This window comes from Lasiodiplodia theobromae (genome assembly GCF_012971845.1).
Source record: "Lasiodiplodia theobromae strain AM2As chromosome Unknown scaffold_18, whole genome shotgun sequence".
Taxonomy (NCBI): domain Eukaryota; kingdom Fungi; phylum Ascomycota; class Dothideomycetes; order Botryosphaeriales; family Botryosphaeriaceae; genus Lasiodiplodia; species Lasiodiplodia theobromae.
Genome location: NW_023336388.1, coordinates 91,305 through 107,640, shown reverse-complemented (window position 1 = coordinate 107,640; position 16,336 = coordinate 91,305). Strand labels below are relative to the sequence as shown.

Here is a 16,336-nt window from a genome sequence, read left to right as displayed (position 1 = left end):
CCCACCATGGGCCTCGAAAACGTCAAGAAAATCGTCCTCGTCCTCTCGGGCAAAGGCGGCGTCGGCAAGTCCAGCATCACGACCCAATTGGCCCTCACGCTATCCCTGCAGGGCCGTTCCGTTGGAGTTCTCGACATCGACCTCACAGGTCCGTCTGTTCCCCGCTTCTTCGGCGTCGAGGGCTCCAAAGTCACGCAAGCGCCCGGTGGCATGGTCCCCGTCCCCGTTCACGATGCGCAAACGGTCGGTCAAGGCAGCCAGGCAAAAAATGCAGGTCCACTGTCCGTCATGTCGTTGGGGTTCATACTGGCAAACCGTGGCGACGCTGTCATCTGGCGCGGCCCCAAGAAGACGGCCATGGTCCGCCAGTTCTTGTCCTCGGTCCTCTGGCCACCTGGGCTGGACTACCTCCTTATTGACACTCCACCTGGCACCTCGGATGAGCACATTTCTCTCCTAGAGACACTGCTCAAAGACACTGCCGCCAATCCGTCACAGCTGGCCGGCGCTGTCGTTGTTACTACCCCGCAAGCTATTAGTATTTCGGACGTGAAGAAAGAGCTGAATTTCTGCACCAAGGTGGGGCTAAAAGTACTTGGTGTGGTGGAAAACATGGCAGGATTCGTATGTCCAAGTTGCAGCGAATGCACAAACGTATTTAGCAAGGGTGGAGGCGAAGTGATGGCAAGAGATTACAACGTTCCGTTCTTGGGTAGCGTCCCCATCGATCCAGCTTTCGTCACGTTGATAGAGGAAGGCAAGCGGCCGGTCTATCCCCAAGGGACCATCATACAGGGTACTGAGATGGCCACTGCGGCCAGCGCTGAGCGGGCTGGGCCAGGCAACGGAGATGATGCGAGAAAGGAACCAGGGGCACTGGTTGATAAGTACACGAGCTGTTCTTTATACCCGTTGTTTGACGGTATGACCAAGCAGATAGTTACAACCATCGAGGGTGACGCCTAAGGGAAATGAAAGAGAAGATCTAATTATGGATCCTGGCATTGGACCTCTCGCGAAAACTCAATGGACTTCATCTGACAAAAAGATAACACATGTGGGTAGTTGAAGCTATCGTCCGGACGTGTATGTAGAGTTTTTAATTCGACGTTCTCGTCCGGACGATAGCTTCAACTACCCATCAGGCAAGGGTCAGAGGCGCATACGGAAGCCGCGACCGGGTGGTTTCTGCAAAAGCACCGGTGACGCAACTTCAACGCGCCTGCCCGATTAGACAGCGGCGGACGTGCGCTCGACCGGACGCTTTAAATACTCCAACAACGACTCTCACACTCCGCCTTCCTCGATCACCAGCTCTCCGCCTCAACGGTCAGCCACCATGTCCGACCAGGTAAGCCATTACAATGGTCTTAATCGACCTCCAAAGCAGCCCTATTCCCGTTTCAAAACGAGGACGAAGCGGCATCCGCTTGTCTCCCCTCTTTGGAAAAAATGTTCTAAAATTTCCCTAGGAGCATCTCCAGTTCGAGATTAGCCGTCACGTCCTGAAGAAGGTGTCCAAGGCCATCAAGTCAGACAACAAAGCCGATGCGACCTGGCTTAAAAAAGAGTTCATCAACCCCAGCACCGAATACGGTGTACCGATCACTGTCGACTCGTACGGCCACGAGCTTTCCAGGATCCAGAAGCTCTGGAATATGGCTGTCGAGGCTGAGCCCAGCATTGAGAAGGAAGGCGCCCTCATTCTGAACGCGAAGAAGAACGGAACCGAGGTCGTTGGAATCAACCTTTCAAAGTACGGTATCAAGCCTAATGCTGTCCAATTCGAAAACGCGACTCCGACCGGATCAAAGCCCACTCAGCAGTATGAGCCCAACTCTACTGCCGCACGTCACCCTACTTTGACCAGCGTCCATGCCGCAGCTTCTCCCTCGGACGGCATCAAGGCTGAGTCTAGCCCGACTGCAATTTCGCCAACTTCGAGCTTGCGTTCCAGCTCCTCTCCTGAAGTTCCTGACATCCCCATGATGCACCCTCGCCCTTTCCCCACTAGTCAGCGTGCCTCTCATGTTGGCGAGCCCGAAAGGTCGGATGGCAAGGCTTCCATGCTCAGCTCTCGTCAGCAGAGCGCGCGCCCTCCTCCCGGACAGGTCAGCGACACTGATAAGGCTCCTCGCCGCCGCCGCCGCCGTTACAGTGGTTCCACTACCTACTCCGCCGCTAACACGACGGTCACATTCCAGGCGAACATCACCACTGGCGGTAATGTCAGCGCAATCCCCTTCAGTCTCGACAACATCAATGAGGCTATCGATGATATCATTGCGTACGTCGACTGGAAGAACAGCGAGGGCGGCCGCCGTTCTGCGGTTGGTTTCAAGGACTTCTTGGACATCTCGAACTTCCGCTCGAGTGCGTCCAACGCTCTGGTTCTGCGCAAGACGGAATAAGAAACGCCGCATACTCCATAGTCTAGTTGCGTTGTCGAACAAAATGCACAATACGAGGAGCAATTCATTCGAGAAAGAAAACTGTGGAGGCTTATCGACTCAGCTGGGCTTGGCTCGGACAATGAAGGGTGCTTCAGGATGATTGTAAACGGCTCCGTAGTCTAGCATAAAATCAAATGATGTCCTATTCCCCATACACATCGCTTTCGGGTTATGTTTTGGAATGTTAGCTGTGCCTTTTTATCTGGTGCCTACAAATTTGACTTCCCCATCTTGAGAATTTGACTCCACCTCACTCATATCACCTCCCCAATGACTCATATAGGCGAGGTCGTTTCTCGTGCTTTTCCATATATTTGTCACCTGTAGCTACTGAGAACTGTCTAAGACGTACGACTCGCGTAGGCGCTTTATAAAAAGGCCCATTTAATAACCCCCCCCCCTCGTTGTTTCTTACGAGCCTTATAAGCCTTATGCCTGCTCACGATACTTGGCATGGTGTTGAGCCTTATACGCCTCCACCGCTTGTCCAACCCTCATTTGCCATTACTATTATAGTGTATAAACTGGAGCCCCGGAGGCGTCAGCGGCAACGTAACTTGCGAGGATACGTTATCTAGGTGGTTATCTGCGTCTCGTATAGTATCTACTACGGTGGTAAGCCTCTTCTTGCGCGGAGGTTCCTCGCCTACTTAAGAGTCGCTAGAGGTCGCTGCTGCTGCTGCTGGCAAGGTGAGCGAAGCTGCTGGAGGCACAAGCGATGGTGTTGTAGCTGCTGGAGCCTCTAGCAGCCTCTGCTTTATATATATATCGAATTACCAAATCTGGGGGGAGTCAAAATCTGGGTGAGGGGGAGTCAAATCTGTAGCGGCCATTAATAATGAGTCGTTGTGCTGCCCTAAAATTCCAGGGTCCTTTGTAGTTAGCAAAGCGTTGGCCTGTCCTTGGGGTTTGTTCAAAATCGATGTCATCATATTCCGCAGATCAGTAGAATCTCTCTTTCAACCTTAGACTCTTCCTATATTTTTGTGATTTGAATTGTCGTATCGTTGGTGTTCTCACGTATGCATTGACTGTTGACCACGAAGTTGAATTTGAACACGGGATCAATTGTAGCTATAGCCATGCTACCGTTGGAAAATACTGAAACCTCCACTATAGAAAATCGTACCAAGGAAAATTGACCAGGACCGCCTGGTTGCTCAAATGCATAACCCTCATCCCAACCAAAGAGAAACCAGATTACAAAAAGAGTGTATCGAAAGTGACTCAGAGAGAAATCAACAAGTGCCCCAAAAGAGTGCCGGCCCCAAGGCCATTATGCAACGCGAAACCCAATCCCGATGGCCTTCAAAATGAACCAGTGCAGATGTCCCAATTATTCCCTCCTCAATGTTCCAGTGCGTGAAGTTGTATGAAACGCGAGAAAACAGAAAAGTCCGGCAGATGCCTGCTATGAAGAGAGAGAGAAAAAAGTCCGCATGAAGTTCGTGTACTCGCGGTTGTGTTGCATTGGTGAAAAGAATGATGAAAGGAAAGAAACGAAGCGGCGGATGCCGGTAGGGGTATCGAGAAAAAGTCGTTCATGGTATCGTTTGTCCAAGGAAAAGAAGAAGATCCTGAATGCTCATGATGCTAGTGTTGGTTCGACAGCCGAGAGTGACGACGTGGAGAGCGGACCGGTTTGATGGCCCTGCGCGTCGCCATTCAGAAGTAGCGACGGCCACCGGCAGAAAAGCCGACGGTGCTGCAGCTCTCGAGTGCGCAGCTGTTCTCGTGGTCGTACTGCTCGTCGCCCGTAATGCCTAGGGCATTGTTGTGGACCGGGCCCTCGGGAGCAATGTAGTCCGGAGAGGTGTGGTTGTTGCCATGCTCTCCATCATCGCGGCCAATGTGGTTGCGTGAGTCGGAGGCGGGAAGGTAGATGCCGGGCTTGCGGACGCCGTCGATGGGGATCGCGGGAGGGGATGCGGAACAGGAGCAAGTCTTCCAGCTGCGCTCGGAACTGCCGCTGGCAGAGTCGCTCTTAGGGCCGCGAGTAAGGACGGTCAGGTTGCTGAGGCCGAGGGTCAGCGCGGATTGTTTATTAGCAGGGCGAAGGGCTGAGGCATACCTGAGGGACTTGCATTCGTCCACGACAATGCGCTGCTTCATGAATAAGCCCTCCTCGATGACGAGCGGCTGATGCTGCGGGGCGAGCGGGTTGCCCTGTCGACTGGGAAAACCCGGCGGCGTCTTCACGCCCTCGGTCATCTTGTTCTCTTCGCGCCATTCCCTGGCGATGGCATGGCGCTCCCTCAGAGCGGCCTGTGCCTTCCTGTGCTCCTGCAGCTTCATCCACTTCTTCTCCTCTTCCAGCCTGCGCTTTTCCTCGGCGGCCTTCCTTTCGCGGATCTCCAGGCTTGAGGGCACGTGAACGGGGTTGAAGCCGCAGCCATCGATCTCCACCGGGTGGTTGAGGATTATGGGCTCGCCAGTGAAGACGGCGTCGGTCTTGTTGATGATGTTGCTGAAGAGCAGCGGGTCCTGCCTGGTGGTCTCGACGGCGGTGACGTCCGGGACGCGGTTGAAGGAGTCAGAGCTGAAGGAATCAGAGCCGAAGGAGAAGCAGTCACTGTCGACTTCGAGCGGGCCGTACAGGGCGCGCTCCGGCTTCTTCGCCTCAGCGGGAGTGGGCGCGAAGCTAACGTGCTTGCGCGTGCTAGTCGTGTCGAAGCGGCTCTCGCTCTTGCTGGGACTAAGCTCAGGCACCGTGGCGAGAGTGAAGGACATTTGAGTCGACTTCGAGGCGTCGCTTGAGCTGCGCGAGTGACCAGTGCTAGGCGAGGGGAAAAGGTTGTTGCCCTTAGGCCAGGGCTTGCCTGAGGCGATCTGGTGGCTAGTGGATGGAAGCTCGGCCGGCGGCACCACACGGCGCATGTCGGCGCGTAGCTCATCGCGCGAACGAGATGAGGCCCTGGAGGAGCTGGAAGAAGAGCTAACGGACGAGGTCGGCACGAAGCGCGTCACGGAATCCGTGGGTGAGCAAGGAGGGGGAATTCCTAAGAAGCGGAGCAGGCTATTGCGGATTGCCTTGATGCGGTCGCCGCCGCGGCGCTGGTCATCGTTGGTGAGGTTCGGTGTGGCATCCTGCTCGATGTCGGCAAGGTGTTGAGTGAGCTCCGCCGGCGCCAGGCTGGCCGGAGTGACGGGGAGCAATCCCTTGCGGGTTGCCATGCTGCGAGAAGAGGATCGGTGCAGAGGTTCAGCTTGTTTGGATGAGGGCATGCGCGCGACGCGGTTGCGACACGGGCGGGCGAATGGTGTAGGGAAGAAGATGTAGAGGAAAGGAAGAGGAGGGTGCTGAGGAAGAGTGAGCATGAAGAGGCCACTGACCCGTGCGAAAAGGCACTAGCGCAATTGGAGGAGCCCGGCGGCGGAAGACTGTGTTAAATGAAGGTGAGGTGAGGTGAATGTTTGAGCACAGGTGAGGTTGTTCATCGACAACGCGCCCCGGCGCGCCAGCATCAACACCTACGCGTCATCGCCCGCGAGCGCCACCGAGGGCATGCTAAATTTCTAGTGAGCAATTTCTGGCCAACTTAAGAAGCTTTGAGCTGAAGATAACCCATCAATTGGTATTGGTATCCAAACTCCATCTTCCCCGTCTCTGTAGCCAGCCGAGGAAGATACCCACCCGCAACCGGTCCGAACGCCTTCGCCAATGCAGTAAGCCTCTCTCTTCGAAGTCCATAGTAAGAATAATATAGTTTACAGTATCCGCATAGCAAAACGAATCAGAGATGAAGGGTATAAGGGAAGTTTATTTGCCTGCCTCAGTAGTGGCGCCTGCCTCGACCACCTTCTCCTTGACAATGTCGGTCATGAACGTGCCGATGTCGCCAAAGCCATCAATTTTGTTGAGCTTGGTCTCAAAGAGCTCCGCGTCACGCAACAACCTGCCGCTTTGTTAGACACTCTGCGTTGTTTTGCGAGAATGAAGCTTCTTACCTTGCCTTGCCAGCACCTGTCCGCACCAGCGTTTCCCGGAAAGCCTTGCCCCACTGCTCCCTGTAGCTGGCAAAGACAGGCGTGATGATCGACCGCACCGACGGCTCGGGCAAATGCCTGCTCAGTGTGCGATGGAACGTATTCGTTTCTCTAGTCAGCGTCTCCATGTGTTGGCTGACCTGCTGATCAGCCACCGCATCGAAGTCTAACTTCTTCATTGCGTTGACGTGAATATGCAAGCGCTGCGTCATGATTTCGATGAGCTTGTCGTGGATATTCGTCTGCTGGTCTTGGTATAGACGCCGCATCTTGTCTAACTCGGCAAGCGACGTGCTGGACGAGTGGCGCCGGATGAACTCACGAAGATAGGGAATCAGGGCGATGATGAAGTTGAGCGCTTGCGACGCTAGAGCAAGATGCTTCGTAGTGATGCTTTTCAAGCCCGCGCTCTCCTTTGCTCCGGCACCGAGGATGAGTTGGCAAGTGCGAGATTGGAAAGTGCGCAGGTAGTCCACCAAAGTCACTGCAACCTCGGACGTAATACTGGGAATGACCGCGATGAGGTTTTCGAAGCGATCAATCCCATCCAGAGCGAACATGGCACAGTTGACCAGTACGTACTTCTCCTCGTTGATGACCGCATTCCTCGCTTTGGCTGTCCCATTGGTTTCGCCGTTGGTACCGTGGGTCTCGTTCGCCGGTGTTGTGGGGACACTCTCCCAGATCATCTTGCTCTTCGTCCACTCTGGGGGATCGGTATGCATGGCTTCGAGGATCCTGGTCAGTACCTCAGTCTCGTGGTCGCCAAAGTCCTTGGCTTCCCACTTGTCGGCATCCATGGTCTGGCGGAGCGTCTGATTTTCCGATTGTCCCATTGTTGTGACGAATTGCTTGATCTGACTGTCCACAACGCCTTTAAGCGCAGCCCCGGATCGTCCGGACACAGCCTCGCATTCATCAGCGAACAGTCTATTGATGAGGAAGTACCGGAGGAAGCGTTGTAGCGGCAGCCGAACCGACTGCTCCCCGCGGACTTTGAGGATCTTCGTGATTTGACTCTGCGCCGCGTCCACAGATTGCCCTAACAGACTGGACATATCCAAGGACTGCATGAGCTCTTCCTGCAAGTGACTATTCTGAGCCGGAACGTCTGAGATGGGCCTGCTGAGGTAGCCGTCCATATTCGCAATGTTGGGGCTTTTGGGAGGAGACCTAATCCCCGGAGAAATTGCTGTCCCGCTTGAGACATCCAAAAGCACTTTCGTTTGTGTGCTCAGTCTCCGCAGCGCCTCACCTACATTGGTGTAGATATTAACGAAGAGTTGCTCGGCATCTTCCCAGTCGAGTGAGCGAAGATTCCGTGCGAGAATGGATGACTTTTCCTGCTGAGAAGTCCTGCTGCTGGCGCGTGTCGACGAGGAGATGGTAGACTCAGCATCGTCATCTGTGGAGCTGGGAAGATGCTGTCGAATGAGAACTTTCATCTCTCTAGTGACTGCATCTCGGTAAGCGGCCGCAGCTACTGGCGTGTGGTTAGACCTGCTCAAGCCGTTCAGAATGGCGAGCATGTTCGAACGAAACCCTTCCTCCATTTTGTGGTATGCAGGAAGGGCAGTAGGCGGTCTGCTATCGCCTCTGGTACGGAGAGATGCTGACGCCCATCGTTGAAGCGTGTCTTGGCTGGGTACGCCCTTGATGTGCCGGCGCAGGTCGCCCATGAGAGCCTCGAGGAACCTGGACTCGAAGCCCTTGCCGACCCGTGCTCTCAGCTGCATCATGCCGTCCGAGAATCCATCCAAAGCATTGAGCCCTCGTAGATCGATGAGATCTCGTGGAAGATAGGTGGGAAGCCACTCCTGATCGTCCGATCCTGTGAGCATGAGCTCTCCAGAGACGAGTAGCTCGAGCATGTCCAGCCGGTCCAGAGCATCTTCCAACTTCCCATCTTCTATCAAGTCCTCACAGTGTGCAACTCCATCAACGACTGCCCGGAGTTGATCCACGGCTTCGCTGAGCTTGCGAAGGTTCTCTCTACGTCTCTTCATGCCCACAATTTTCAGACCGCCGATGGCCATATCCCGATCAAGCCTGTTCAAGTCTTCTCGTAGCGATTGGATGCGTGCCACAGAATCCGCTGCTTGCGATTGAAGCTCACGCAGGGAGCCCAGGGCGGCGAAGAAGGACGTTGATGCCGTTGATATTGAGGAAATCAGGTGGATCTCAACCGTGTCCATGTACCAAGACAATTTCTCCTGAAGGATAGCGTTCGTCGCAAGAGCTTTCCTCTTCGGGGGTGCTGGGGCCTCAGCGGAGCCATTGGCGTCCTTTGAGCCATCTGTGCCCTGCGGCTGCTGAATAACCTCCGACCGTTCGCTCACCACATCGAATGTACGCGGATTCTCAAGGTGGAAATCCTCCTGAAAGTATACATCCGGGATTGTTGTCAGCGGCGTGACGGCTGATGGATGACGCCTCGAAGCACCTGCGCTCGACCTCCTCCGCGGGGAGTCCACGGGCGAAAGCGAGCTGATGGATTCTTGCCGGGATGAGGGGCGTCTCCCAGGCTGCTGGTCCTTCAAGCGACGCTCTAGTATCTCGGTGAACTCATCCCTCTTGGAGTCGCGGCGGAATAGCTGTGCGGCGACATTGTCCGAGTCTAACTTTGCGCGTTGGAATGCATCATACAACGACCCCACTTGCGAAAGATATGGCTTGAAGGCGGATGGCTCAACGTGTGGAACGTTCGTTAGGGTGACCGGGGGAATGTCTCTAGTGGAAGGAGTCTTGACGGCGGAGGGCGCAGAGGTATAGGGCAGCAGCCCCGTGCGGACGATTGGGGGCTGCAGTAGTGTTGAAATGGCTATCGCAGTGTCAGCCTACAGCTACACGCACGTTAGCATGCGGAATGCCCCACCATTCTGGCCTGTCTCGGTCACCGGCCCAATGTGTCTCTGCGACGAGGTATCCAAGGCTCCCCCGATTGAGTGTATGGAGCTCGCGGTTGAGCCGCGACGCGTTGACTGATAGCGCGCGCTTTGGCTGGAGCTTGGCCTTCGGGTCCAGTCCTGCTGGGGGAAGGGGAACTGAAGGCGGTTGGAAGAGAGCGATGAGGGCGACTCGGAGCTGTCGGTGGACCTCCGAGGGGAGGTTGGCCGCGAGGGCATTGTCGGAATCCGGTAGAGGGATGCGCGGCGGGCGGAGGCATAGGGAGCGCAGAAGATTACTTAAAAGAGCGGGCGAGGCTTCGCGCTATCATCGCCGTGGTCAGAACTCGAGGGTGAGCATTGCTGCCAGCTGTGGAAGTGGCCGCGACAAGCCACCCTAGCTCTACCGCGGTATGCCTCAGGCATCTAAATCTCCCGAGCTTTTGCCGCACGGCCTTTGAATCAAAGTGATCTTAGCCAAAGCCTTCAGAGCCCCCGAAGAGTTAGAAATCACATGGAGGCTTTACATTTATTCAGAAGCATCAAGACGTGAAATGCAACTACCTATGTAAGTAGGTGTGTGATTCAACCCACTGTGGCTTCAGGAATCTGGGCACAAGATCAGCCCCATTTCTCCAAAACACCCATGCTACCCTAACAACACTGCGAACAAGCGGAGATGGGCTTAAGAGCAAGCAGAAGCAAGATCGCGTAGATCGAAATAATGGTGTGCTATAAAGTTACATCCTGATTGTGGGTATCCTCCTAACGCCAGATGGGTGCATATTCAATGTGACCCAGCCTCCAGCTACCAGCGCCGAAGCAATCAGGCATCAAAGACCGAATCCATAACTTCCCTAACATCGAACCCCTTTTTAGCACGTGGTGCTCCGCCAAGCCGCACGGGAGCATCTAACGCCACAAGTCTGCTCTGCTTGCTCTCTTGTAGCTGTAACTGTCCGCCCTGTTGTGGCCTCTGAAGTGGCCGCCTGAGCTGTCGCCCTTTGTCCAGCTGCCGGCGCTCTTCGGTCTCTCGGGCATTTCCGCCGGAACAGCCAGGAACCCACCAAACCCGTTGCCGACGACAACGCTCTTGCGGTTATCGTTGCCCCACTGGGGACCCAGTCCCCTGGACGCATCGTACGCAGACAAGGGCCGTCCACCACTGAAGCTGCCCCTATGGCCTGGCTCGTCAGGAGGCTGGAAGGTTGAGAAAATCCAATCGAGTTCATCAAGCCCCTTGGCGTAGATGTTCAAGGGCTGGGTCAGACCTCTTGTGCCGGACCCACCGTCAGTAGCGTATGACGGCATCGGCGGGGCTAGAGTTAGTGTCTCTGCAAAGTCTTGGTCGCGGACGTATAGGTCTTTCAGATTTGGGAGCGAATTGGTAAGGAGGGATGAGATTAGGTAAGCATAATAAGAAGAGTGCGGTGGCTGCAATCCTTGGAAGGCGTTCGAGGCCGAGGTTATCTCGAAATAGAGCGTTCTGAGAATCATCGACCTCAGGGGTGGCCGTGCTTGCATCGGAAGCGATGTGGATACCGTACCGGATATTGCTAGCTCTCGTATGTACGGACCAGCAGTAAGGACTGTATGGAGCTCGTCCACGGTCACGCCGGTTGTGGACAGTGACAGGTAATTCAGTCGCGTCGAGTTCTCACGGCCGCTGAGGTAGGCGCACAAGCCATTTGCCGTGATTCCGGGCATCTCGTCCAGTGTCAAGCGCTCTAGGGCCGGGAATTCCGGGACGTTAGGCGCCCTTTCGAACATGGAGTCGTTCAGCCAAGGGGACTCTGAGACCTTCAGATCACGGAGATGCGGCAGGCAGGCAAGGATCTGCCTCAAAGTCACCGGTTCGACCCTCAGCCGACTAAGCTCGAGAACTTCAATGCGCTGCCAGAAGCCCTGGAGAAGCATTTCAAAGAGTTGTTCCGAGCCAGCATCGTATTTCATTTTCCGAAGGTTGCCGCCGCGGACCTGCAGCTCCTGACGCAGGGTGTGGCTTCCGGCGTCGCCAGAGTAGAATCCGTCGGGCAGATCGACGTAGCGCAGGTTGGGCAGGACGGAGACGGTGCGGGCAAGGTCAGCCTTGGACGTCTCGCGTGTCATGTATGGCAGCTTGAGCAGCTCGACGGTCTCGGCAAGATACTGGTTATCCCTGACAGTACGGGCAAAAAGCTGGAGGCGGGCGGTCGGCACGTCAGTGGCCTCGTGGCGCGACTTGCGGCGTCGGTTCTGGGCCAAGATTTCCTCAAGTTCGCAGTAGTGGACGGCATCGATCCGCACGCATTTATATCTGCATGTCCGTCAGGACGGGCGTGCGGTCAATGATGCAGGTGCAAGACTTACAGCAAGCCCTGGGCGACGCCATACCAGCGGCGGCGCACCTGGGCGCAGCTGGCCAGATCGCGCAAATCGCACAGCATGCAGCCATCTCCGATCATGCTCTTCTCGCTCGTCTCATAAGTGTCGTCGGTGGTGTGGGGGCATACGAATTCGAAGATGCGGCGCAGCACCTTGTCGGGCAGCTTCTCGGTGCAGTCACGGCCGCGGTAGACTGGCATCGGAGGGTGCGGATAGGCATGGTGATCGTTGCCATGGTGTTTGGACTTGTCTTTGAGGTGGCTCTTAGACCGGAGGTGCTTTAGCCAGCCCATAGCTGCGAAAAGGGAGGAGGGGGAGAGTTGGAGAACGCGAGGAAGGTGTTCGGCGCGCGGCGGAGTTTGAGGTTCAGGTGGGGGAGTAATCCGCAAACGCCGCTCCTTCCTCAGCGACGACGATCAGCTCGCACCGGGCAAGAACGCGTAACGTGTACGGCCCTGACGCGCTTTCCCCATGTCGCACATGTCAGCCACTACTGGAGCGGACAGCGAGCGGCAACCGACCGCCAGCTGTTAGCCGCCACGCCGTCGCCCCATGCTTCCTCGGCACGCGCTGGCGCGAAAGCCTAAAAAGTCATGCCTACACGCCTGCCCAACCTTATTGCACCCTACTTATGGGGGCGGTGGAATCCAATGTCCGAATGTATTGGTACAAGCGCGAGCACTCGTGTTTGTGTTCGGACGTCTGCTTCGACTGCCCACGTAAAAGGGTCCAACTATTCTCCAGCCGACTACGTAGTGGGAGGCACGAGCGAGAGCGCGTAAATTAAACACTGGGATCAACGTAGGCTTGTTTCATGTGTCGTTGAAGCAAATGTCCGCACGTAGATCTGGGTTCAGGATTTACACAATGACTTCAGCCTCTAGGCAAATCGGGAGCACAGGAGACAGCAGAATATTCGAGCCGTGTGAGCCCGTTGACGCAAAGCATTGCAGAATGCATTCATTAAATAAGGTGCAATATTTTGGCCGGACTAAGGTTGAGAGGGCCTAATTCATTCGTCACGCGCTGTGCGAGCAATGTCTTGCGAAACACGACTGTGAGGGGTAAGTGGTCTGCTTACGTGGGCGGCTGAAACGAATATCTGGAGTGGATGCAGGTTTCATGGTTAGACAAAACCGTCCATGTACATGAAAGTAGTAGGGGTTCAAGAGTTCTTGCGAGAACAGGGTAGGTTCTATTTATTGCACGCGCCAGCCGCTCGCTGCTCCCGCTGAGCGGCTAGCAGCTGGGCCGGCCAACGGGCGCGCCGCAGGCCCTCAACGTGCGGGATTATGTTGCAGTTCCGCCAGGCCGATCCCTCCCGTGCGACTTCGCAGCTGGATATAGAGTGTGCATGTGCTGCAGTGCATGCGGACCGCCTGCCCAGCGCCGGCCTTGCTTGCCGCCGCTCTGGGCGTCTTGCCATCGAGGCGTGCGGCGCCGTGCTCGTGCGACCGAAGGCAGCTGCGCGCGCAGTCGGCGGCCATGGGTGTACCATGGCTTGGGTGCTGTCTTTCGAGCCACGCGGAGCCCGCGTGCGAATAAGAGCGCTGGGAATATGTTTCAGGTGCGATTCCGTCGAGCCGTGATATGACGAGGACGCGCTCGATGCGGCAATGGGCAATCTTTTGGGGCGACAGTAGAGTTGGCTGACGACCCGGCCGTGCTACGCGAGAACTTCACCACTCCAGCTTCTTCCAACACCGGCAGCCTCTCATCCATCTCGTGCTTCTGCCCTGACGCCACCCGCTGGCGAACTGCGTAGAGCCTGTGTCTTGCGACAACCCAGCGCTTGCCAGCTGCCTCGGCCGACGACGCTCATTCGATCCCTGCGGCTGTCTCTTTCCAACCCCTTCTCCGCCGGCGCTCCCGACTAGTCACCCACCGCTCCGTCCCTCCTCCCCATTGCAACACCGTCCGCTGCCCCGGGACCCGCGTGGACTGCATCATGGCTACCAATTCGCCCCAGGGAAGTAATCTGGACCGCTACGTCGTCATTCACGTAGCTACGACGTGTGACGAACATGGCGTGTACGTGACCAAGGACTCCGCCGAGGTCATTGAGCTGGGATGGATCCTGCTGGACGCAAAGTCCTGCGAGGAGGTGTGCTTCCGGAAGCCCCATTGATGCGAGCAAATTTTTGCTGACACCTGGGTGAAGCTGCACCGCGAGAGCGTGCTCGTCAAGCCCGTCAACACGCCCATCACCCCTCTCTGCAGTGAGTCCCATCTGCCTTGACTCGAAGCCGCCAGCTAACGCAGACCCTTCCGCCAGCCTCTTTGACGACCCTCACCTGGGAGCACGTCCGCAACTCCGGCTCCTTCCGTGACGCCATCAACCGCTTCGACCAGTTCGCCAACGAGCACCTCCTCTCCAAGAACCTCGAATTCGCCTTCGTCACACTCGACTCGTGGGATCTTCGGGTGCAGCTTCCCCGTGAGGCTCGGGACAAGGCCGTCGTGCTGCCGCCCTACCTGCAGCACTCTAGGACATTCGACTTGCGCACGGAGTACCAGCGTTGGCAAGCTCACCACCCGGAGTCTCTGCCCTTCGGCTCGAGCGCTCTGTCCAACATCTGCGCCGCCCTTGAGGTCGAGCCAGTCCAGTCCTCCGCTCCTATTAAGCACAACCTCCCTTTCCACCTGCAAGCATTGGCCCCCGCGTCGCCCAGGCGGGCTATGGAGGAGGCGGTCACACTCGCTCGCGTTCTTAGGGGCCTTATCCGCAAGTCGCAACCTCCCCACGAGCACCCCGACGTCCTCACCCGCCCCATGGACGCCAGAGCAGACGTACGCGCGTTCCTGTCTGAGCGTAGCAAGGTCCTCCACATGAGCGGTCTTCCCCACGACACGACGCAGTCTGAGCTGGAGAGCTGGTTCACCCAGTTTGGCGGCAGACCCATCGCTTTCTGGACGCTCCGCACACCGGATCAGCACAAGCCGACGGGCACTGGCTTTGCCATCTTTTCGTCGCACGAGGAGGTAAGTCTCGTTCAGCTGATAACATTTCAATGAAACCGCGACCGGGACGGCCACAATGCACCCACGCAAACGGCGAGTCCGCGTCTCGTTTCCCGCTAACTTGTCCACCAGGCTGCCGAGAGCTTGTGTATGAACGGCCGTGCCTTGAACGAGAAGGCCATCGAGGTCTCGCCCTCCTCTAGCCGTGTCCTCGATCGTGCCGCTGAGATTCTCACTCCCTTCCCCCCCAGCAAGAACCGCCCTCGTCCCGGCGATTGGACCTGCCCATCATGCGGTTTCTCCAACTTCCAGCGCCGTACTGCCTGCTTCCGCTGCTCGTTTCCTGCGATGTCTGGGGGCCCCGCCGGCGATCCCATGGGTGGCTACCCGTACGGCTACGGCCACCCTGGCATGATGGGTCCGCCCCACCACATGGGCCACGGCCACGGTATGCCGGGACACATGCGCGGTGGCAATAGCGGCGGCATTGTGCCCTTCCGCGCCGGCGATTGGAAGTGCGGCTCTGAAGGATGCGGCTATCACAACTTTGCCAAGAACGTCAGTTGCCTTCGTTGTGGTGCCAGCCGTGCCGGAGCTGCCGTTGTCGCCGACACGGCCTTCCCTTCGCCCATGGATACGCCCAGCAGCTACGGCATGGGCCCTCCTTCGATGGCTGGAACGCCTGGTGCTGGACCGTTTGGTGCTGCTGGTGGATTTGGCTCCGGCGCTGGCTTCCCCGGCCAGCAATTCGGCGGTCCGCCTTCGACGTATGCCCTTCCTTCCGGCATTGGTGCCGCCAGCCCTTACCCCCCGATGGGCACGCAGTACGCGCCCAACGGTGGCATGCATGCTTCTCCTTTCGACAGCCGCGCGGCTGAGGCGGCGTTCTCGTCGGCCGGCCAGGCTCCGGCGTCGGCTGGCGCAGGTTTCTCCAACGGCGGCGTTCCGGACGGCCAGAACGACCCGTTCTCGTTCCTTACCCCCAGCTTCGGACAGCTTTCGGTGGGCGACGACTCGCGCCGCGGCGTGGGAGCTCCGGCCAACAAGTCTCCCGCTTAAAAAGCTTCTACAAAAGTCGTTGCGTTTTTTCCTCGCACATCGGATCGATAGTTTATTTCGGGAAATAAGTATTCGGGTGGCAGCAACGACTAGCGACGGCGTGGGATGGGCATCTTGTTTTTCGATTTACGTGGGTCCTCCTGGAAGTTCGGATGGTTGCGTGCAAGGGAGCATGGCGGCAGGTTGGCACAAGGCATAGAACGAGATCTAATCTCTCGGAATGGTGTTTCGGAAGCTTCATTCGAACAAAAAAGTATGATGGCGGGTACACAGCGGACACAGGGTCATTCAGCATGGCGTCTCACGTTCGGCCGTCATCGAGGTGCTTGCTTTTCGGGCTTCTTAACGTCTTTTCTATCTCTCGCGAGCCTTTTGCTCTCTCTCTTTCTTGTCAAATGGTTTTCCCCGGAAATCTTTCTGGCTTGGTCTCTCTTCTCGGATGTCATTTCCCAAAATATTGCGGCATAGCGTTAGCGGGGGCAGGGGTTTTCGGTGGATGGCAAGGTGGGAACCTGGACAGGGGGCGCAGGTGGTGTGCAAAGGTTGCGGGCGGTTGCTTGGCCTCAGGGGATTGATGGAACGGGCATCTCCTTTTTTCTCTTCTCCTTTGCTTTGGATGCTTGTGTG

General features: G+C 56.7%; 6 protein-coding genes across 6 annotated transcripts; 3 read left to right on the top strand and 3 right to left on the bottom strand.

Moving 5' to 3' along the window:
* Window positions 1–6: 6 nt before the first annotated feature.
* On the top strand, window positions 7–966 carry LTHEOB_6242 (Cytosolic fe-s cluster assembling factor cfd1; the record flags this gene model as incomplete). Its single annotated transcript, XM_035515477.1, has 1 exon — window positions 7–966. The coding sequence occupies one exon, from the start codon at window positions 7–9 to the stop codon at window positions 964–966; it is 960 nt and encodes a 319-aa protein (XP_035372825.1).
* Window positions 967–1,339: 373 nt separating this feature from the next.
* Window positions 1,340–2,411, top strand: LTHEOB_6241 (Zygote arrest protein 1; the record flags this gene model as incomplete). The annotated part of the gene is made up of 2 exons (XM_035515476.1): window positions 1,340–1,351; window positions 1,473–2,411. 2 exons carry the CDS (start codon window positions 1,340–1,342, stop codon window positions 2,409–2,411), a joined length of 951 nt encoding a protein of 316 aa, XP_035372824.1.
* Window positions 2,412–4,118: 1,707 nt separating this feature from the next.
* On the bottom strand, window positions 4,119–5,627 carry LTHEOB_6240 (uncharacterized protein; the record flags this gene model as incomplete). The annotated part of the gene is made up of 1 exon (XM_035515475.1): window positions 4,119–5,627. The coding sequence occupies one exon, from the start codon at window positions 5,625–5,627 to the stop codon at window positions 4,119–4,121; it is 1,509 nt and encodes a 502-aa protein (XP_035372823.1).
* A 586-nt stretch (window positions 5,628–6,213) lies between these two features.
* Window positions 6,214–9,565, bottom strand: LTHEOB_6239 (Vps54-like protein; the record flags this gene model as incomplete). The annotated part of the gene is made up of 7 exons (XM_035515473.1): window positions 6,214–6,349; window positions 6,402–6,714; window positions 6,763–7,301; window positions 7,368–7,632; window positions 7,696–7,853; window positions 7,941–9,261; window positions 9,316–9,565. The coding sequence occupies 7 exons, from the start codon at window positions 9,563–9,565 to the stop codon at window positions 6,214–6,216; spliced, it is 2,982 nt and encodes a 993-aa protein (XP_035372822.1).
* A 672-nt stretch (window positions 9,566–10,237) lies between these two features.
* On the bottom strand, window positions 10,238–11,982 carry LTHEOB_6238 (F-box domain protein; the record flags this gene model as incomplete). Its single annotated transcript, XM_035515472.1, has 2 exons — window positions 10,238–11,621; window positions 11,675–11,982. 2 exons carry the CDS (start codon window positions 11,980–11,982, stop codon window positions 10,238–10,240), a joined length of 1,692 nt encoding a protein of 563 aa, XP_035372821.1.
* Window positions 11,983–13,637: 1,655 nt separating this feature from the next.
* On the top strand, window positions 13,638–15,709 carry LTHEOB_6237 (RNA binding protein; the record flags this gene model as incomplete). The annotated part of the gene is made up of 4 exons (XM_035515471.1): window positions 13,638–13,793; window positions 13,851–13,908; window positions 13,965–14,671; window positions 14,783–15,709. 4 exons carry the CDS (start codon window positions 13,638–13,640, stop codon window positions 15,707–15,709), a joined length of 1,848 nt encoding a protein of 615 aa, XP_035372820.1.
* Window positions 15,710–16,336: the final 627 nt, after the last annotated feature.